General features: G+C 48.3%; 1 protein-coding gene across 1 annotated transcript in view; it reads left to right on the top strand.

The window, feature by feature from the left end:
- slit3 (slit homolog 3 (Drosophila)) overlaps positions 1-22,513 on the top strand; it is a 160,990-nt gene that overhangs the window by 85,316 nt on the left and 53,161 nt on the right. The window contains exons 5-6 of the mRNA XM_035407493.1: positions 4,332-4,403; positions 11,828-11,899. Of these exons, the coding sequence (XP_035263384.1) occupies positions 4,332-4,403; positions 11,828-11,899 (144 nt within the window). The remainder of the gene's footprint in view (positions 1-4,331; positions 4,404-11,827; positions 11,900-22,513) is intronic.

Here is a 22,513-nt window from a genome sequence, read left to right as displayed (position 1 = left end):
AAAAAGAAACGAAACACAAAGAGGCTCCCCAGCCACAACGCTTCCCGCTTCGCCGGCCGCGCCCCCCGGCTCCACTTCCCCCAATGAGCTCGGCTCTTTATGGCCAGTCCTAATTAAGAGCTACCGTCGTCTTGAAAGCCAATTACAGTTTAAAGCTTTTTTTTTTTTTTTTCCGAGGGAGAGAAATCCATAGCGTTTTAATTTAGCGGTGTTTTTAAAAGCGGCTGTAAGCCGACGGCCGGCCTCCTCCTCCGACCGCTGCGGGGGCATTTTCTCCAAAGGAGGCTCTCTCTCTCTCTCTCCGCTCGCTGGGCTCCGGCCGCCCGTCATAACGGCTGAGGTAGAGCACCGAGACGCGCCGCGCGGAAAGGTCGCTGTTTGCTTCACGCCTTGAGAACGCGCTGCTGAACAAAGGTTAAATTAAACGCCGGTATGAAAATAGCCAGCCTCCTGCACAAAAAAAGAAAAAAAAAAAACGTCAAGTTGATGCGGCTTCCTGGGGGCTGTTTTGCATCCGGGCTCCACGGTCCAGAAGCCCTCGCCGAAGAGCCCTCTCCTACACGATTCTCGATTTTTCTGAACGTTTCGGTTTAAGATGCAAACCCTGTCAGCTCCCAGTCACTACAGATTGAGATGATGCAGCGAAACGTGGGACTGACAAACGCACTTTGTAAAAATACGGCCCGTTGACCTGAATTCTAAATCCAAACTGGCTCTCGAATTGGCAGGCCCCAGTTGGCAAACCCCCCTGACTTCATTCAAAAAATATTGCAGACAGTGATGGAACCTGAATGAATGAATGAATGAATGATTGAATGAATGAATGAATGAATGAATGCATGAATGAATGGATGAATGAATGAAAGCCTGTGAGTGCCCACTGAATGAAGCACAGACTTTGGGGCTGCTTGATCTGCGTCTTGATCTCGGAGTGCACCGACCTGGACTTATGTGCCCGTGAGCTTAGCTGGCTGACACGCCTCACCTGTCCTTGCATGGGCAGGCCTCGGGCAGTGCAGGGAGGGGCTGTGTGGGCGGAGCCAAGTCTCGGACCAGGCCAATGCCCTCCGCGTTCAGCGCGTGACGTCAGAGCTGCCCTGCCAGGGGCAGCAGAGGAAGAGTCCAGACCTGTATAAATAACTTTGAGGAGGCGCAGACGTGTCAGGAGGAGCACCGGCAGCTGGGCCGTGCTGCTCTTCTGCAGAGCGGGCCTGGTCGGAGAGACGGGGGGAGACGGATGTCTGTTTTGACTTTACGGCGGTAGAGAACGGGAGAGCCGGGAGAGGGGAGGCCGATGATGAGGGCTGCGCGGCGTGCCTCGGAAAATCTGTTTTGACAGCACGGGGATGGACTCTTTCCTCCCCTGGTTTCTCTCACACAACCATCGCGTCATCTTTGGTCCGTCACAGCGAAATTCATTCTGAGAATGGAGACCAAACCAGAAAACTCTGTTGTGTGCTCTATGATTTTTCCAGGCTTTTTTCCTTCCCCCCCTGTGTGAACAAGGCTCTTTTTGAGGCCTTTGTGTGTTTTAGCGTCTCGTTTTGAAAAGAGGCTGGAAAAACAGCTACAGTAGGCCCAGGTTAGCCGAGAAGCACCCCCAACCCAAACGGTATCATCTCAGGAGCTCCTGCTTCAGGTCACTGCTTCCCCCGCTGCCGTCAGAGACCGACTCACTGCAATCATTTCACTAGGAGTGTGTGCCCTTATGCATATGTGTCTGTGTATATACATGTGTGCACGTGTGTGTGTGAATGTGTGTGTGAATGCGTGTGTGTGTGTGTGTGTGTGTGAGTAGGTGTGTGTGTGTGTGTTAGTGTCTGTGTACATATGTACGCTCATGTGTGTGTATGGTTGTCTGTGTGTGCGTGTGTGTGTGTGTGTGTGTGTGTGTGTGTATGTGTGTGTGTGTGTGTGTGTGTGTGTATATGTGTGTGTGTGTGTGTGTGTGTGTGCATGTGTGTATGTGTGTGTGTGCAGTGCGCACGCGTGCTGAGGACAGCTCCCTCCGTGCAGCGCTGGGTTCCCCTTCCCCGCGTGTGTTCCTGGGCTTTTATCAGTAATGCGTTTTGGTGCTGCCAGGTTGTCTGGACAAGGCAGGCTTTAATGGAATCAATAGGGAGAAGTCTGGGAGATTTATAGTGGCCATCCTGTGAGTCAGAGAAAGGAGGGCGAAAGGAAAATAAAATTAATGAAATTTGCAAGCAGATTGTCAGTGTCAGGAGACTGATGCTCTCCCTCCCCCGACCTGGTCCCTCTGAATTCCCTCTTGGGTGGGTGCAGCGTGCGTGTGTGGGTGGGTGGGGGTCCGCGCCGTCTGCCCGCCCTTCCCTCCCAGCAGACGGACAGATTAAGGAGGTCTGAGTCCCCTCGCTCCTCCGTGCCGCCTTTCTCAAGGGTACGGTTTGTGTCAGCGGGGAGAACGTGCAGAGGACACGGTTGATGGGCTAATATTTCCCCGGTATAATGCGTGACGTTTAATACCCCGGTCATTTGTAGCAGGTGGGTCCGGCCCGGTCACTTAAAGCGTCGCGCGCGATGAATCTGTTTGGTCCTTTTCCCTCGTCCCCGGGCCGGTGTGGAGTCTTACGTAAGCCTACGCATCGCTGTAAAAAATTGTCCCAGGCACGACAGAGCCGAATTTAAAGTCATTAAGCTTCACGTTTTTTTTCCTTCGAGGTGTTTTATCGTCATTGGTCTTGAGGATGCTGCCTCTCTCACTCGGTTAATTCATCTGTCACTTCCGCGGAGGGAGGGAGTTTAATGCGGACGGATGCAGAGCAGAGATTGCGTCCGCTAATGGCGGTTATTCGGCTCAGATGATTCGCTGCTTTTGACCGAAATGATGAACAAGAAGAAGAAGCCCGACAGAGTAAACAAAACAATAAAATATTTATTAGCGCTGCGAGCCCTGTAAAGCAAAGCGTTTCTGCCTCGCTCACGGAGGACATATGGAGCCTCAGTTTTCACCCGGCCATGAAAAATTAAAAGCTACGCTAAGAAAAGAAGAAACAAATAAATAAAAGGGACCCCTACTTTATTTAAAGTCTGCTTTGCGTTTGTTCCATCTGAGTGGGCATGCAAGCTTTGGGAGGTTTGGGAGCTTTTCAGAGGTGTAAGAATTTAAGCATTCTTCTGTGTGTAGCCCTGCGTACTGCGCTCGTACGCTACGCGCCGCAATTAGCATTATCGAAAAACGTTTATGAGGACGTGCAAAAGGTCGTTTGGCAGGAAATTCTACCTGTAGTTTCAGAGTCCTAACACTGCTTTTCCCAACTAAAGAGAGCCTTGCCAATGAAATGCAAAAAAAAAAAAAAAGCACAGGGCCATTATGTCAAAATCAATAAAGTAGGGTAGGTGGAAAAGTGGATTTATTATTATAAAACATAACACGCTTATTATGAATTTTTTTCCTTAAATAAAAACTCGATTCCCTCCCAAAGAAAACACCGCCTGTTTTTCTTGAAGAGAATGTGGGTAGGGGTGGGGACGGGGGGCCCATAATAAATCAGTTTTTTTTTTTAAAATATAATGCCCTGGGAGGAAATTGCTGGCAGTGCTGCGGTTAATGCATCATTGTGGACTTCCATTGAGACCCTGGCAGAGTTCCACAGTGCTTTTGGATTCGGGCCTGATTGTTTATCACTGAAATTGGTTGTAGCAAGGTCACTGGGGCTAACCCGATCGGTGGTCCCGCTTCGTTACGTGTAACAGGCATGACTGGGAGACAGGCGTCGTGATTGGCCACACAGATATATACCATATCTCATTTGTTTCCTCCCTTCCCAGTAATTGCATTTGGGTTTTCAAATTATGTTTGCCAGTAAGGATATACAAACAAGCGAGCTTAATAATGTTAAGCTAAACCATTGTGATATGTCAGAAGCCATTTGGCTCATAATGGACTAAAAAGAAATAAATAAATAAATAGCGTAAACCGTACTATGGCGAGCTAGCAAAAATGCATGGCTTTCTTTTTTTTTTTCTGCGCGGGTGTATTTTTTTCTCTCCGTCTTCCTCAAATTACTCAAGCTAAATGTGATTGCTGTGTTTTCTGCAGTAAAGCAACGCTGGAGGAGCTGGTCTGCTTAAGCGCAGTTTGGGGAAATGTTTCGCATTAGCCTACGCCCACGCCATATGGAGAGGGCTTGAGGAAGATATGACATTTATGGTCTGTGTGACAATCCAGTTCTGGGCTTCAAAGGCCAGGCGTATCATTACTGTGGATGGAGCCGACCGGATCCCACATGTGCAGAATACGGCCCTTCCCTATACCCCCCCCCCTCCCCCACCCCTAAATGACGGCTGTCTTTGTTTTCTCTAATCCGCAGGGACCTGAGCGAGAACCAGATCCAGGCAATACCTCGGAAGGCCTTCCGCGGAATCACGACCGTCAAAAACCTGTGAGTACTCCCCCCTTCCGCCCGCCTTTGCCTGTTCTTCCCTCTTCCTCCCCGCGCCAGGGCCAGAGTCTGACAGTCACGATGGGAAGACGTTGTGTCTTGATGGGATTTTCCAGGTTTTTGAGTCCTCTTGAACAGTCTACGATTTTCCAGTTATCAGTCTCCTTTAATAGGGTGCTTGTTGACAGCAGGCTCAAATAGTTGCTGGACAATTGTGTTATATTGCTTTTTTGTTTATTTGAACATTCTGTGTGTAAAAAATTCTGCAGGATATTTTTATGCATACAATCATGCATTCACAGAAATGCCATTGATGTTCTTGCACCTTGCAAATGGGGGGATCCATGTATGTACAAATATTGGATCCATGTATCACAATATAATATAGTATAGCATTATGGTATATTTGCAGTTGTGCTTTGTTGGGAGATTAAAATGTCCTTCCTCTTCTTATGATTGGCTAAGTCACAAGCCTTTGTCTCGATACTCATGGAAAAATATCATAGAAAAGTGTTTGCATAGGAGAGAAGATGCTCCTTGGCACAAGATGACTGCAGCCTCTTGTTGTGGCTAGTGGAATTGTTCCCTCGCTCGATGGCACTACCTGCACTGACATTTGGAATGCACCGTGAACCATGTGGTGAAGCGCTAAGAATCAGAGGGTATTGGATCCCTTGGGGTGCGCTGTAAAAAGGGTTCCTGAGGCAGGCCTTCCTGCTGGATGATAATGCTGTTTGGTGAAGGACAGTGAAGGTGAGGAATACTGATGAGCGGGTTAGCGCGGGTTTGCGCGGGGAGGTCACGGACGCGTTGCCCCCTGGACGTGTGCTGTACATGTTCCTTCATGCCGCTGACCCCTCAGAGGGGGCCGGGCATGTTGTTTCACGCTGGGTGCGGGGGAGGTGAGCCGCGCCGGTTGACGATGAGCACTGAGCGCGTGCGGGAGCGGGAGACGCGTACCGGCCGGGAGCAGTCTCCCCATTCGCCCGCCGCCCGGGTGGAAATACGGACTCCCCTCTCCCCCTGCCGCGTTTCTGGGCGAAGGCCCTGGGCTGAACTTCTGGGAAAGAGAGGAAGTGGTTTCCAGCTGAGGCTCTGCCGCTCGCCCGAAGCAATAAACAAAAGCATTCCAGAAACTCAGAGGCACGTCCTCTCCTCGGTCTGGGCGAGAAGGGGACGGCTGATCGATAATTCGGCGTAACTAATGGGGAGACGCGTTTGTTAGGGTTGCGCTCAGCGGCTCGAGAGCCGCCTTTGTAGTTAGCGATCGCGGGCGGAATGCGGCGGGTGAACCGCGCGTAATCCCACGGCTGGGTGTTTGCGCGGTTCTGCGCGGTTTCTTATCTGATGTCACTCCGGTTCATGCTCTGTCTCCCTGGAACAGTGGTTTTGGGCCATGGCGTTCCTTTCCTGGGGCAGGGGCAGGGGGCGGGGGAAGGGGGGGGGGCATACAGCAGCCCAAATCTTTGGTCCTTGTCAGCATGAGATACGCCATTCTTAGAGCTGGAGGGGAATGGAAGACAGTCAAGAAGGGGGTGGTCAGCCTGCGCACTATTATTCAAGGGAGCTCATTCCCTTTGGATTTATTGATGATGTGTAATCAGCTAAGTGCACCCTTCTGTAAAAGACTCCCGGCTCTATATTCAGTCAACATGGGGGATTAAAAAAAATGTTCAATCTTTTAAATGAAGTGCTTTAAAAGTGCACGAGTTGTAGAATTCTTTTTGTTCAACTTAGGAAACGGGCAAGCGTTCAATTCTGGACTGCTGCTTGTAATCGCGTTGGAAAATGGCTCCAGTGTGCTGTCCGATAGCATTAGCGCGATGCTGTCATGAAGAAACTCCTTGCTCCCACCCCCCACCACGCTACTAAAAAAATTCGTTATCAGCGTGCCCTCCCCCCCCCCCCCCCCCCCCCCGACCCTCAGTCACAGCCAACAGAGCCCCTCGCTTGCGGGCAGGACCATGCAGGTCACTGTGTCCCTGAAGACACTGCCCCTCGCCTGTGCTCCTCCTCCTCCCCCCTCTCCCACTCCCTCTGTCCCCTTCACTGAATGCACACCGGCTGGCCCGGATTCATTCTCAACTCCGCGGGGTTCAGATCAATGACCTGCTGATGAATGTGACATGGGTGCTCATCACCTATTAGGAGCCAGGAAGGAAGAGGCACACGGCCTTCCGTCTCCCGCATCACCACTTATCAGCTTTATCGCATGTTCTTTTTTTTTTTTTTTTTGCAAGCAAACTGGTTCCTTTCGTTTAAGGGCCAGCGGGGGGGGGGCCTTAGTGCGGTGTTGACGGGTGGAGCAGGCGGAGCAGGAGAAGCACTTGCGCCCCCTGTCGCTCCTGCTGTTCGTCTTGCCGGGTTTTCTCCAGCACCCGCGCGGATCCAGCAGGGTGACGCTACGCTGGCTTTGCAGGAGCAAATGGCCGCCCCTCTTTCCTCACTGCGCCCCTCGATTTTCCTGTTTGCCTCCTCGGGCTTAACGTGTCCCTCGTGTCCCCCCGCTGCAGCACCAGGACTTTCCAACTACGTCCCCCTCCAATTTAGAACGAGGTGTGTCAACTCCTGCCCCCTCTCTTCCTCTTCCCAATCCCACCCTTCCCCGCCCCCCCCCTCCTTTGCTACAGTATGTTCATACCTTGAGATTACCTGGGCAGCACAGGCCATCAATGGAAAAAGCCACTTCCTGTTTAACACAGTGACTCCTGCTGACACATATGATTGTGTTTCTGGTTCTGGTTTATCTAGGACTTCACGCCATTGTGTGTGAGAATGAGTCGTCATGCTGTGCGGTCGACCGCTGGTTTTATGACTTTGGTCAGGTCGCCTGATCGATCTGCATCGAGGTTCAAGCATCGGAAAGGGCAAGTGTCCAGAATCAGGGTGGCCCGTTTTTAAAAAGTGTATCCCTGCCAAATGTCATCCAGGGAATTCAACTGCTTTTTGGCTATCTGCCCTGCAAGCAACAAACTTATCAATGTCAGCCTTATCGACGCAGAAAGAGGATGTCTGTCTCCACCATGACCTGTTGGTTCTGGGTGTTCACTCTGCTCCGGCTGCCACTGGATTGCGACTGGATTTCGTGTCTCTATCAAGGCAGAATTTGTCAGAGCTCTAGACTTAACACAGACAAGCCCTCTGGCTTAGAAAGGCAGGTGTTGGCATGAAGTACGGCGTCTGAGAGCACTTGCCGATAAGGCGCGCGCTGTATTGCAAACACCCGTTCCGCGTGTACATTGTGCTGCTTTTGAATTATTTACCCCCGAGTCAATGAAACCGCCGTGATTCTGAACCCGAACGTGCGGTCCCCGTGCGGTATATCACCTGAGCAGAAGGTGCGGGATTGAAATTCAGAGGCTTTGTCGCTCGTTCGAAAGTGTTCACAGGTATAACTCAGACTTCCCACCTCATAGCTTGACACTTCCTGTCCATTGACCCCCCCCTCCATATTGCTCTCCACAGGGGGCTCATAAAACTCCGCCCGCCTCTCTCTCTCCTACCCAGAATGCTGTGCCAGCTGCAGTTTGCTTGAATTATGGGAACGCGGTTAGAGGTGCGGCCGCTCTGTGGTTTACGAGCACCTTGGCCTAAATGTTCGTCACTAGTCCCACACATCCGCTCGGTTACTAGCCACCGCGTCGTCAAGGAGTGACTTACAGCCGCCGACCCACAGCCGCTACGGGTGTTCTTGAGATTCAAAGAGAGGGTGCCCCACCCCACCCCCTCACCTCAACACCACCCACCTCCATCGCCCTCTGCATGGAGACCCCCCCCCCCCCCGCCTGGAGCTCTGTGGTACATTTTCATAAAGTCTCACAGAGTAGGAGTACTGGTCTAGGATCAGTCTCAGCCTTTTAGCTCGTAATGGATAGGATTAGGATATGGACCTATTAGAACAGGACCTGAAGCCAGATCAGCACTCCAGCAGTGAGACATCCAGAATATACGGGGCATCGGATGCCTGAAATGACTGGGGCGATAATAGCTACTAATAGTTACCCCTGTCATAGCTACCGGCTCAGAAGCTTTAAATCAGAGATAAAGAGGCAAGACAGGCAGCGACCTCACAGGTCTCCTTCGCCAACCCCCTTCAAGCTCTTCCTCACAGGCCCCCATGGTGGTCTCTCTCCCGCTCATTGCGAGAGACAGATCCCCTTCTTCACTTATTGCCCGTGCTCAGGACTGCCACTCATTTGGGCCCTGAAGTAATTAGGAGCTCCTGTTCAGCGTTGTGCACCCCATGACAGATTAATGGGGTGGGCTGTGTTTCTCAGCCCGGGCCTGGTTAGTTTCCCCCTACTTCTGTAATATTTCTCCAGATGGGAGACTGGCAGAGCGGGAGCATCAAACTGCCAATAGCACCCATGACTGGGATGATTAAAGGCCAACGTAATTAGATTGAGGTAAATTAAATTTGGGATTTTTCATTCCCCCACCATCCTATCCACCCCCCGACTCCCCCATCCTTGTCTTTGTTGACAGAAGGCCTCCACAGCCCTGCAGGGAGATGTGTGTTAAAAGACACTTCTACTGACAAAGTAGGTTCCTCGGCGAAAGACGATGCAGAGAGTGTAAATGACATAAGAATGGGGCAGCTGTCACTCTGGTCCCTCTCAGACGTTCAGGCTGCGTTGGCTATTCTGAAGGTCTTACACGGACAAAGAAAGATGTGGCTGATCCAGAATGACTCTTTCTCAGATGTATTAGCAACTGTTTTTTTATTAGATTTTCGGCAAAGTTTGTGCTCACCAAAGGTACAAATTTGTGTTCGGAACATTTTCCAGTGGACTGTGATGTGGAAAATAAAGGTTAATCTCAGGGAAAGAAATGAGTCATGCACACTGTAAGAGAATACATCACTGTAGGTCTGTCAATTGGTAATGCTGCTTGCTGGAAATTTTCATTTTATATATTAACTACAGTACAACTGTATCAAAGTACATATATACTGGTTTGTATACTGGTTGTTTATACTATTGCATTTAAAGTAAAGCATCCAAATAAGTTGCAGTCTAGACTATTGCTGCACAGTTGAATAACAGAGGGGTAAAATACAACTTAGTGTTAAAGGGATAGTTCACGTTCTTGGTTTTTAAATATTATTTAAGCCATAGGGTATGTTTTTGTAAAATGACTTGCTGGCTTTACAATGGCTCTTACAGGGATATGTGGCTTTAAAAAAAAATACACTTTATTTAAGGGTTACTGCAAATGAGCTTGTACAGTGGCACTATACCTCCAGGCATTGTACGTGCGTATAGCACCAGATTATTATTTTTTTAATCATGTTTAGTCTTCCACTCGTTTGGAACTTTTCCTGTGGGTATGCAGCCGGAGACCGCTGCACTCAGGGTACTCAGCGACACGGCTTCGCGTATCAGCAGTACTACAGGGGGAGAGCAGCAGCTCGCTGCACGAGGGAGAAGACCTTGGAAGGACAATTCCAACTCGCTCTGAACACTTTAAGGGGAAGTCTATCGGGTTGTCTACCTTTAGGCAGCCCGGGTCTATCGAACGCATGGCTAGTTCCTCTCAGCCGGTATGTCAGCACGCCAGTGTACCTTCCCTTTTTGACTTCTCTGTGTTGCATCTACTCATCTGTAAATAGGGTTCAGCAATGTAGCTGAAACTCTCTTTGATTCATGGTCAGACACAACCGTAGCTTCAGTTTCAGTATATAAGTAGGCTGGCTAATGTTAGGCAACAACGCAGGCAGTGTGGTAGCGACCCCTTGGCCAGGCTAGCTGTATCTAAACCGCGCTTGTCTGGTTATGGGAGTGAAGAGCTCGTGCCACTTTTGACTGAGAGAAGTATCAGCAAAATATATATTTTTTAAATGTATGCTTATGTGAAGAAATGCTATTACATGAATCTGCTTTGGACTTACGTAAAGTATTTATTTTCTTTAAGCCATGAGCCTGTGATTACCCCTGCAGCAGCCATTGTAAAGCAACAGGTCCGCAGAAACTTCCGTAAACGATGAGCTAATAAAGATATTTCATTAGCATTCTATATTGCCCTTTTATGCCACCACTATCATGAGTAACATTTCTGCTATTTTTTCCCGCCGAAAGATTCTTATCTGACACCTAAATTATCACCACATTTTCAGTGATGTCAAAACAGAGAACAAATTCAAAGCAATATCCTCTTCATTGCCATTCAGTCCTGTGCTGACAGTTACCACAGCAAAGTGTTCTCTATTCCTGCAGCTAAATAACTCACTGCCTGTCATTATCTTCAAAATCCGAAGCCTTTTGCAGAGAAGAGAGGACTAGAAGGAAAAGAGAAAAGAGGAGAGCGAGAGAGGGGACAGGGAAGGAGAGGAGGGAAGCGAAGGGCTTGGGAGTGAGGTCAACGGAGTGAAGAGGAAAACAGGAGGCAAAAGGAGTGCTGCAGAGAGAGGGGAGAGAGGGAAAGGGAACAAGGAAAGAGTGAGCGGAAAGAAGAGGAGAAGCGAGCGAAAGAAAGGACGAGAGGAGCGGACCGGAGAGACGGAGAGGCTGGGCTTTTTTCGTCGGTGCAGGGGCCGCTTGTCGCACAGGCCTCGCGCTGCGTGAACGCATTCAGGGACCGTCCCGATCCCCTGATCCTCTCCCTTCTGCCAGCCATCCATCTCCTTCATTTTGGGGACAAGTGGGATGGGAGTTTGGGGGGGGGGGGGGGTGTGGAGGGGAGGGCGTGGAGAAGACTGCATACTTAGGCCAGCAAATTAAAGTAAAAGGAAGAGGAGGAGGTAGAGGAACGAGTCCTGGGAGAGTCTGCGAGGGCAGCGTCGTGACCCAAACTGATTTACGAACCCTCTCCTTTAATGAAATTGTTTCAGTGACAGAGCCGGTAAAAGCTTGTAATGGATTGGGTGCTCTAATGTAATGAAATTACTCCCTTTCTGCCTTTAAAAAAAGAAAAGAAGAGAGAGAGAGAGAGAGAGGAGGAGGGGGAAACGGAGAAAGCGAGAGAAAATGCAATTAATATTTACAGAGAGCTGACAGCCGGGGTTGGCTGTGCACTACAGCCAGCCTCCTGTTTCTCCCTCTCTCTCCCGCTCTCTCTCTCTGTCTGTCTCTCTCTCCCTCTCTCTCTCCCACCTCTCTCTGTCCTTCTCTCTCTACCTCTTCCTCTCCACTCTTTCTTTCCCTCTCCCGCCCTCTCTGACGGTAACAGAGAGAGAGAGTGGTAGCGGGCAGCAGCCAGACAGGCCGCCCCAGCCAGCTGGTCCATCCTCCTGGCTGCGATGAACAGAGGTGAAAGCCCAGCATGTGCGCTGGTGTCTTCCTCGCCCCCTCCTCCCGCGTCCCTCCCTCCCCCTCCTCCTCCCCCTCCCCCTCCCATCCTCTCCCCTCCCCTCCCCTCCCCGCAGCCCCCACCCCCCACCCCTCTCGCCTGCAGACCTGCTGCTGACTCCTGTCTCTCATCCGCAGGCAACTGGACAGCAACCACATCAGCTGCATCGAAGATGGAGCCTTCCGAGCGCTCCGCGATCTGGAGATACTGTGAGTCCCAAACCTTACCTCATCCTCCCTCTGCTCTTCCTCCAGATGTTTCTTCTCTTCCTTTCTCTCTCTCCCTCTCTCTCCCTGTCTCTCTCTCTCTCTCTCTCTCCATCACCTGTTCTTCTCTCTGGCTCTCGGCTTGTTCGCCCGTTCACTGTTGTGCGTGGTTCTTTGCCTGCCGTCCCCCTGAGGACAGGCGTGCGCTGCAGCCGAAGATGGGGTGTGCGGGTACCTGTGTGCCGCGTCCTCCTCCCCCCTCCCGGCCCCCGGCCCGGTGCCGCCGCGCGCGGCAGGGGGAGCTGCGAGCCGCCCCTCGCGCGCGCGCGTTTCTCTCTCACGTGCGCCCGGCTCGCCGGAGACGCGCTGTTGGCACGGAAACGCTCTGCCCGTCGTCTCGTCCGTTTCTAAACGCTTCCGCGAGGGCTGTGTGCGTGTCTGTGCTCCGCTGGGCTCTCTGCAAGTTTGTTTGTTTTTCCCCCCTTTGAACAGCGTTTTGTCATTTCACAGTTCATGCTCGGTGCTTCAAAATACGTTTTTTTTGTATCTAAAATTCACTTTTGAGTCTTATTTCAGCTCTGTGTATTTCGTAGCTGAAAGTACTAATGTGTGTTTGTTCTGGAATTACCCTCCTTCCATGCCTTTTAATCGTGTGTTGAAGTCCATTGAACAGTTGCAATCAGAGTGTCATGTAGCCATGTAGTGCAGTAAAAATTCATAGTCAGAGGCGTCATAGATGCGCTGTTCGAAAACCTCTGTTTGGTGAACTAAAAAACTGACCCAAGGTTTGCATAGTCCAGCATGAGGGTACAGTGCAGAGGGTGTGCTGCATGCGTTTGTCTGCCCATTGTACAATCGTGAATGGACAGGAAGTGTTTGCATTGACTTAGCGAAATGGAGATGTACATGGCGCTCCAGGTGCGGCCGTTAAAGGTGGGGGTGTGCGCCTTTGCTGCTTTCCCGGCTGGTGCTGGTAGGCGAGGGTAGCCGTATGCAGAAACGGAGGCTTGTTCAGACACCGGGCCGTCTGTCAGGCTAGCGACCGCGCGCTAAGCGCCGGCGTTCTTCCCCCCTGAACCCGCGCGCCTGGTTCAGGATCGCGCGGAGCCCTCGCCCGGTCTCATTAATCTGCCGTAACAGGTAGCCTAGCCGGGAAGAGCGCCGCAATTCATCACCGCGATCAGCGAGAGGCTGTCTCCGCGGGTCTCGTAGCTACGCAAGCGCGCGAGCGGCGTCGGACCAAGCCACCTGACAGGAAGCGCTTTGCCGTTTTTTTTTTTTTTAGTTGACGTGGCTTCTTCGTTTCGCTCCGTCGTCTCCGCTCCGCTCGGGTAAAAGGGAAGGGGGGAGGGAGTCCGGTTCACCTGACTGAATGGGCGAGTAGGGTGCTAGTTTTAGTTAAAACGTAAAAAATATTAGGAGTGTGTGAAATGCATTTTCATTCATACTGATTGTCTGAGGTTTAACCACTGTTAAAACCTGACGAGTTGCAGAGGGGAGCACTAAACCGTTTGTTAGATGGAGAAAGGTTAGTCTCAGTCCTGTCCTGCACGTGAAAGCATAGTGATTTGTTTGGGGCCTATTATAAATGGTAGTTATCTTTAAATAATAAAAAATGTAGTTTTGTAGTGTTTCCCCTTGGTAGGCTATTTGTCTTACATAGTAAAAATAAGCACAATAGAACATTCTTCTGAATGTACATGTATTCACCATCAAAGGGTAGTGAATTAATGAATGGCTTCATACAATAGTTGAGAAATTTAGGAATGTTGTAGAAAGAATATTTCATTTGACATAAAATATGGAAATATTGGTTTCTCATTTTGTCAAAAGATATTTAAATACATTTAGTGGAATAAATGTTCGCACCATTTTACTGTCCTCACATCCTCTTGGTAAAGTCTGCTGTACTTCGCATTTTTAAATATTTTGTCTTGCTGTAATGCACAAATGATTATTGTTGAACTATGCTGTCATGAGTGTAAGTTTAATATGGTCCCTTGGCTCATCAGTGAATGTGTAAAACTGTATATATATTCTGAGCTACTGAGTGAAATAATATGCAAACACGTGCATAGATAAAACATTTGGTAGGTGGACAATCAGTGAAATAAATCTTAATTTCAACTTTGAGAATTCACTTCAAAATTTGCCACACTATTATTGGAAAAATTATTTTCCTTAGGGATAACATTTATCTTAAAATCATACCTCGAAATCAGACACAGCAAAGGGAAGGCATTCTGCCATCCCCACATTTTGTCCTCATTCTCCTTTCTGTTCATCATAGAAAAGAAAATATAGTCAGTTCATATTGAAACAATACTTTATGAGAGTAAAGTTATGTTAAACATCAGTGATTTCATTACGAGAAAACAGAAGTATTTTCTTTCAGTTTGAGGTGCAGGGAGATCTCATGCTGTGCATGAAATGTGATGTCAAAATAATATAAAATGCTGTGGCAGAGTGTCGCATATGATAGCTTGGAAAGATGATGGAAATTTTGAATTGGCTGTGGCTGTTGAAGCACCATTGAAAGAAATGGGATTCTTTTGTATAAACAAATAACAGTGAGCAATGCACATGCCTTGTGATGCGCAGATGTGTAAACTCTCATCTTAGAGAGCAGTAAATACAAGTGATCCTTTTTTTCGGCGAAATTTGAATTCCATAAACAATGACTTCAACGGAGACATCAAAGTCAGAGTTGATAGCAAATAAGACCTGATGGGCAGGGAAAAGCAATCGCTAAATTTGCCTCAGTAATTAGTGGATCTTGTTGACTCGGTGAGACTCAGTACAGTATCATGACTGCCAAGACAACAAAATAAATAATTGCTCCTTTATTTGTGATGAATTATAATTTATATTTGAACATAATCATGCTAATGACTGAACTAATGACTTCAATGCTATCTTGAATATCTTCCCATGCTTCGCATTTCAATGAGCAAGCAAATCCGCTTTTTTATTTCTTTTTCTTTACACATTTTTTCCAGTCCTGCAAATGAAATCAATGAACAAGGACAATGATAGAAGCATAGACCCAATTTTTAAAAGAAATATGTGTATCTATCATGGGTGTAAGTTTTTTTACAAAGCTGGCCAGAAAATAACCCCTCCAACAATATGGCATGATTCTGAGAAAAATAATTTCATACGGTTGCCACGGCTAGCTAACTAGCTACTCAGTCTGTGTAGTACAATATTCATGTTGACTTTTGGGTATGTGTATTCAGCCAGCTGATTGGAGTATTTAGTTAGATATTAATTGGTGCAATACTATAAAGTTTTCATAATGACCTCTGGTGAGGTATAAATAGAGCCTCTTGCCACACTTTGTGACCAGTCCTCCGGGTGTGTTGTTTAGTTTAATTTTGCTTGCGGTCTGATAAAAGTGCTATGGATTCGCTTCTAGATCCACCTGATCTGTCTGTTGAAGAATTCGCTGCAGATATGATCGATTGGGCTTTTATGTTGTGATAGAATGTACTGATCAGTAGGCTAGTGGTTACGTTGATACAGGATTCTGCATTTTTTACACAGAAAAAATGCGGGAAAAATTACACTGCATTCTATAAAGAGTAAAATAATTACTCCTGTTTCTTTGAGCCCATAGTTTTTCGGTGTCTGACATTTGTGTTGTTTATTGATCACAATATTTGCACAGTCGTTGTTAGTATTCAAAGTGCTTAATTTAAATGAAAATATGAAAATGAGATGTCATGCTCTAGCTAACTCCTCAATAAGAGTGAATTAAAACTGAAATCGCTCTTAGGACGTTTTAAAAATGTGAGAAAAATGAATTTTGATCAGAATGCCAAAACACTATTTGTTTCTCATTTCATCCCGCTTTTGTTAAAATTATGAATGACGTACATTTATTGTGATATTACTGTGAGTTGGAATAGTATGGTAGAAATTGTTACTTCTATCAGAATGTGCACGAGTGAATTAGTGCAAAACACAGATTTTGAAATAGACGCTGCATTCCATGGGCTAGTGCAACCACTGGTAGTCGGAAGATTTTTCCCTTAGAATTCTCCAGAAATTATAATTTCGCTGCTGTTCTTTTGAACTAATTTTTCTGGGGGGACATGTCCCCGAACCCCCCTACAGGGCCACAATTCTTGGGGGGTTTATGCATGTGAACCGCCTAATATTCAAACTGAAGTTGTGCCCTTAGTCTCTATCATGTAGTATTTGTACATAACTGGGAATCTCTTAAAAGTATGAATCTCTAGACACACTTCCTTATATGAATGGTCCTACCAAATTTTTTGCAAAGACCTTTCTATAATTATTGTCTTTGAAGTTTATGGGGTAATAGTGAGATGTAATGCTCAGGAATGTGTTTTCCCTTAAATCCAATTGATTTTCTCGAAATAAGTCATTAGTTTTGAAACATGTATTTTTTTAACAGCTTGCTAACTGTTTGGCTGTTACCTTGCCAGAGGCTAATATTGAATGTTTTATGATGAAAATTTTTATTCTTTCATACATAATAATTCAGTATATAATTCAGAATGAAAGACTCATTGAAATGAAAAAATGACAACAACAAAAAAAAAAAAAATCCTTCTGCTCACTCAGTGATCACTACCGGAAAGTAGTCCTTCAATAATGCATACGTTTATTCTTCATAAAATTGCCGTAATGCATGTTTGGCAGTGCTGTCACAAACCAGACGATCTTGAAAGCTCTTAAACTAGAGACAAATATGGAAAAGAAAAATGTCCAGACCATTTCCGCCCATTCATTCAGCGCCGCTACATCTTTGCTTCCGAGAAGAACCCATGTGCACACATCATTACCCTTTTCTGTAAAGCAGCATTAGAGCTATTTGTCGCAGCTGAAATTACATCGCAGCGGCCCGGCCTCGTGCATGGCTCTTGTACCGTAGTTTCAATCCCGGGTATTTCTCTTCCCCGGTAAGTGTTTACTGTGTTCCGGGCGAAGTATTTAAGAAGCACGTAGGAAGGGCAACGAGAGCCTCCTTGCTAACCTCATAAATGTTTTCATGAGAAAATTCATAATTCTCTCTTTTTCTTGGGTAAGGGCCTGAAGAGTTCGCCCGGCGCGCTCTGAGCGGAGGGCACAGCTGCCTGCGAGCCTCGCGTCCGCTGAAGCTGCGCTCTCCGTAGCTCAGGGACCGCTACATATTTTATGGCCCTTTCTTCGTACAGAAAATCTTTGGCCCCGAATCAAATACCACTGCGTGTGAGGCTCTTTTCTTTTTTTTATGAGGACAGAAGCGTGAAGACATTTCCGTGCTGCATCCTCAAGGTGACATTCGCCGACCGCGCGGCGTCGAGAGGAACCGAACGGTCGCGTTGTAGCGAACGCCCCTCACCGCACCCCCCCCCCGACGGTCCCTCTGCCGAACGCCGCCATTTGTCAGTGCGTGCCCCGTACGTCCTGCGAGGAGGTCGAAGAAACCGCGGAGTTTAAACAAGAGCAGCCCCACAGCGAGCTCCTGATGAAAGCCTCCTTCGCTCTCAGCTTCGACTTCTCTCTTTCTGCGCTCTCTTCTGAACCAAAGGCGTTCTTTCCTTTGGAGGCCGCAGATGAGTGGAGTTGAGCGGTGTTTTCGCGTGGTCTTCGAGGGGGGCTGCCTCCTCTCACGCGTGGGACGGTGGCGGCCCTGTACGCCCGTCACGGGAAAACCCCCCAATTTCCCACGGAATTCTCTGAGCCTTTCTTCGACCGACCCCCGCTCAGAAGCGAACTCTGCAGAAAGCAGAGCGTAGGAGAGGCAAGCCGAACTGTGAGAAAATGCTATTACGGCAGGCGGGAGTGTCTCGCAAGTTTGTCTTGGGAGCGCTGGTCTCTGCGGGTCGGGGTTTGAGACCCAGCCATGTCAGACAAGTGGGCGTGTGATCAAGATTAAAGTGCAGGAGAAATGAAATTATATTGTGTAGGAGCCTTTTGGAAAAAAAAATAAATGGAATTTTTTTATTGTATATTTTGGTTCGGCTTTGAGGAAAGATTTTATATTTTTTTTGGTTGTGGAATGAACTGCGCTCTGTGAGTCATTTTGGATTGGCAGGGGAGGGGGTCTCACGCTCTTGTCAAAATACTGTTCACTGCATTATGCTTGGGTAATGCGGAGTGGACGTGCCTGTTTCAGCCATCTTTAAAACTTCACTTCTACACCTGTGAGAAGGTACGTTTAAAAGCCCTTTCCCACGGCGCATCCTAGAGACGACGGAGGCAGCCATGACCTCCCCTTGTTACCGTTACCAACCAAGTCACAGTTGCTTTTTCTCTGCTCAGCATGTAGGCTTTCTGGGAGGGAGAAGGCTGACTTACCGATTCACTCCCGGCCAGACAGACAGAGAACATGGGGAGATAAAGAGAGAGAGAGAGAGACAGAGAGAGAGAGAGAGGCTGACCAGGCCCTGGGAGCACTGCTAATCAGATATTCCATGCATTTTTAATTTCCAACACCAGGCTGCCTCCCGTGGGATGAATCAATCCGACTTTCCGCGCGGCCTGATTGAAAAGTTGCCTTTAGCCGATATCTGTGACGGGGCCGCGCGTTGCGTCCGACAGACAGGGCGAGCGAGAGGGAGAAGAGAAAAGGGGTAGAAGAGGAGGGGGGGGGAACAGGCAGAGGGCAGGTAGGGGTGCGTCTGAGGGAGCGAGAGCGTTTAGGGGAGGCGGGGCGGTGATTAGCTCCGGAGCGTGGCTTTAAAGCACAGGAAATTGCGGCGTTATCTCCGTCGGGTGCGCGGCGAAGCCCGCGGTTGCCCCGGAGGTGAGCGGCGAGCGAAGACGAGCGAGCCGGCGCGGCGGCGCGGCCCCGCGGACGATTAGTCATTCCGGCTGACGGTGGGGGGAGAAAAACAGGCCTGGCTTTAGATCCAATCTCTCCTCATTTGAGCCGTAATGGCCTCATCGATGCCCTGATAGCCATGGAGCTCTCCTGCCTCCCTGCCGCTGCTGACAGAACTGGGCCAAGCGTGCTTCACGCTCTCCTGAAAGAACTGCGCTTTCTCATGACACGTGTTGTATTCATATATATATATATATATATATATAGTGCTATACTTACTGCGGTATAATGCAGTAAGGTTTTGGATACTCACTGACATATAGTATTTTTGTTGTTTTGGCTCTGTAATCCAGCACAATGGAATTGAAATAAAATAATGAATATGACTTAATGTGCCCACTGACAGCTGTAATTTTTTTGGGTATTTACATCCATATTGGGTGATCGGTGTAGAAATTGCAGCCCTTTTTGTACTTAGTTCCCCCACTTTAGTGGACAGAAATAATCGTACAAATTTATAGAATCTGAAATGAAGTCATTACATTTACAATTTGGTTGCGGCTAAAACCCACAGACATCACCCGAGGCTGGGTGTCTTCCCTGGTGGTGCTCTGTCACTTCCAGTTTTTTGTTAGAGTACCTATACATGCCAAAGCCAGTTCCTTTCTTTTTCCCACACTTTCCTCTTTCCATCACTTTGGCACAGGTTAATAGCCATTTCATCCATCCATAAGACTTTGTTCCAGAACTCTACATTTTTTTTACGTGGTGGTTTCCCGTGGTCTACCAGGTTGTTTGCTATTGCTGAGCTCACCAGTGCATTCCTGCCTCTTACCAATGTGCCAAACTGTTTTGGCTATGTCTCTGATAAATTTATCCAGATTTTTCACCCTGTTGATAGCATTGCCACTTATTTGGTCCTCATGTTGAGAACAACAGGAACTCCAAATGCTAATGCCACACCAATATTCAGTTCTTGACCGTTTGTTGGCTTTCTTGTGCATGAACTAATGACGCAATGACACACAGCTGGCCATGAAACAGCTGAGCAGCCAATTTACTTATTACTTTTGGTCCCCTAAAGTGGGGGGCTATGTATGAGGGCTGTAAGTACCCTCAGATTAAACCTGACACTGCACTTTAGCTCATATTCATAGTTTAATTTTGAATCCAATGTGCTGGAGTACATAGCCAAAACAACAAAAAATTGTGTCGCTGTCCAAATACTTACGGACTGTACTGAAGACATGTATACTGGGTAAGAGTGCTGTTTAGATTTTCTTTTTTTAAATTATTATTTCAATGAGCCCATGTACTTAAGACCCAAACCGCAGGGTCCAGCCCGTTAGCCGCAGGGTCCAGCCCGTTAGCCGCGGCTTGCGCTATTTCTCCGTTTCTCCTCGCTGTGTTTATTTGAACGAGCGGAATAACATCTGATTGCGGCTTGGTGCTGCCGCTGAACCCCAAACTCTAAGCAAAACAGAGACAAACATTTCCATTCCTTTTTGGACGGATTCCTCCGCACTGCACACCAGTGGTGGAGGAATTAGGGTAATAATAAAATTAGCCCCCATCTGGAGCCACTTTGTTCATTTATTTTCACTCCAAGGCCCAACTGAAGGCCACTCTGTGCGCTCACCAACGTTCTGGCCCTTCGGCTGTGACTGCGTTGCCGCTGTGCTGCCACCACATGCGTTTTCTCACCGTTCCACTGTCCTAGGACAGTCAGAGAGGTCAGGACGCCTGCTTGCGCCTTTTTCATTTACGGGTTAAACGTTTGAAGCTTTCACAGAGGTGACCTCCTTCCCTCACCTCCGAAACACACAGAAGTGGACACGCGTACACAGCTCAGGCATGTTGTACACGTGCACGTATGTTCACGCGGTCCTGTCACACACGTACACGAGTCTGCCGCCGAGCCTTACCCCGCCCCTTCGGCACACAAACACGTGCACACGCGTGCAGTTCACACAAACACGTGCACACGCGTGCAGTTCACACAAACGCGCAGGCACGCACTTCAAAGGGCGCGAAGAACACAGCTGTGAGAGATGATAAAACTGTGGCTCGGGGAAGCATTCTTGTCGGGAAAGAAAGTAACGTTTTAATCAGCGGTGGCCCCCCAGCCCCCCGGCCCCCGGCCCCCGGCCCCCCAGCCCCCGGCCCCCGGCCCATTGTGCAGAAGTACAGAGGCAGAACAGAAACCGTGAGAACCCTCACTTCTCACCCACCACCTCCAGATAACCGCAAAACAGACCGCACTTCTTTTTTCAACTGAGCCCATTTCTTTGGTCTCCATCCTTGGTCGAATGGGAAATGCGGTCCTCAGCTACGACACAAGCTGTGTCATGGGCGGACGGCATTAGTGCAGAACACTGCTGTACCCACAGTCCTCTGTGCTCTCTCATGCAGGAGGACCCGTGATTTCAAGGCTTTGTGAGTTTGCCCACCCAACTGAATGTTCTACTACAAACACACACACACACACACACACATACACACACACACACACTTGCACACACACGCCCGTACACGCACAGAAACACAAACGCACACGCCCGTGCGATAGGTATGAAACATACACATAATTAAAAACACACATGCACTTTAATTTACACTCATACAGTACTTACGACATGCAAACACGTATTTACACAAACACAAACACGGGCTCTACGTTAACATAGAGATACACACAAAAACACACACACACGCACGCACGCACCAGACAAGCCCCTCTGCAACAGTCTTCTCTCCCTCAAACCCTTTTCCAATTCAGAAAGTGCCATTTCTGCAAGGGCCCACTTTAAATGTCTTAATTAGAGCCTGGAGGGTCATGGAGAGCACTTGAAGCTCAGTAAAAGGGTCCTTTCGGCACTGTGGGAAAGCTTTCTTTATGTAGCTGTAACCAGGTGGGGGGGTGGGGGGGTGGGGGTTGGGGTGGGTCCATCCCTGGCCACAGAAAAGTTCTCACAGTGCGCATGGAGAATGACTGAATGTGACCACGGAATCAATAGTTTCAAATGAAACCATAAAGCAGCCCTGTTCCCCACAGCATGGCTTTACTCACTATATACTATCGATTGTGCTCCCTTTAGCTATAGGTGCACTTAGTGTGTATGTAAAGAGGCCACCACCTTCTCCCACAGCACTGTTTATTATCTGTAAAAAAAAATTGTTTTACCTTTTGTTTTTACAATCCAGACCGCAGTATCCACTATATATATTAGAAAGCCACTACGTACTGTTATTTTCAGTAAAGGCATTGCTTCAGGGTAGTATTACAAGGAGCGTCAGGTTTATATCTGCCTGTCTGAAACATTTGACTTGCAAATCTCGCTTCTCCTGTAACATTTAGAGTACATTCAAATTTTTGGTTAGTGATGGAGGCCTTTGGATCCCTGCCCCAATTCAGTCGCATGGACAGCACACCATCGGTTGAGAATTCGTGGAATACGCACACACACACACACACACACACAAACAAGCTCTACCGCAATCTGTTCCCCACCACTGCCACTGAGAGTACAGCTGCAAGGCCGGTGTCCCTTCCTGACCTGCGCGTCTATTTTTCACCACGCAGTATAAAAGTAGTAGGCTACTGAAGGCCATCTTACTCCACAAGGAAGGAGCGCTAAGCTTTTAGTTGTCGCTCTGCCTCGGGTGACATTTGCTTTAGTGCTTCTCTGTGATTCGGTGGGTGAATTCACTTCTTCACTTTGAGCCGAGGAGCCATTCCGGCTCTGGATGATCTCCCGCCCCCGTGTTGGTACCGCGGTAAAGGCGCTGGTAACAGACCAGCGAGGGCCTGTTTCCTCTTTATCAGCGGAGCTGCCCTT

This window comes from Anguilla anguilla, chromosome 3 (genome assembly GCF_013347855.1).
Source record: "Anguilla anguilla isolate fAngAng1 chromosome 3, fAngAng1.pri, whole genome shotgun sequence".
NCBI classification, from domain to species: Eukaryota; Metazoa; Chordata; class Actinopteri; order Anguilliformes; family Anguillidae; genus Anguilla; species Anguilla anguilla.
This window is presented reverse-complemented; position numbering and strand designations above follow the sequence as displayed.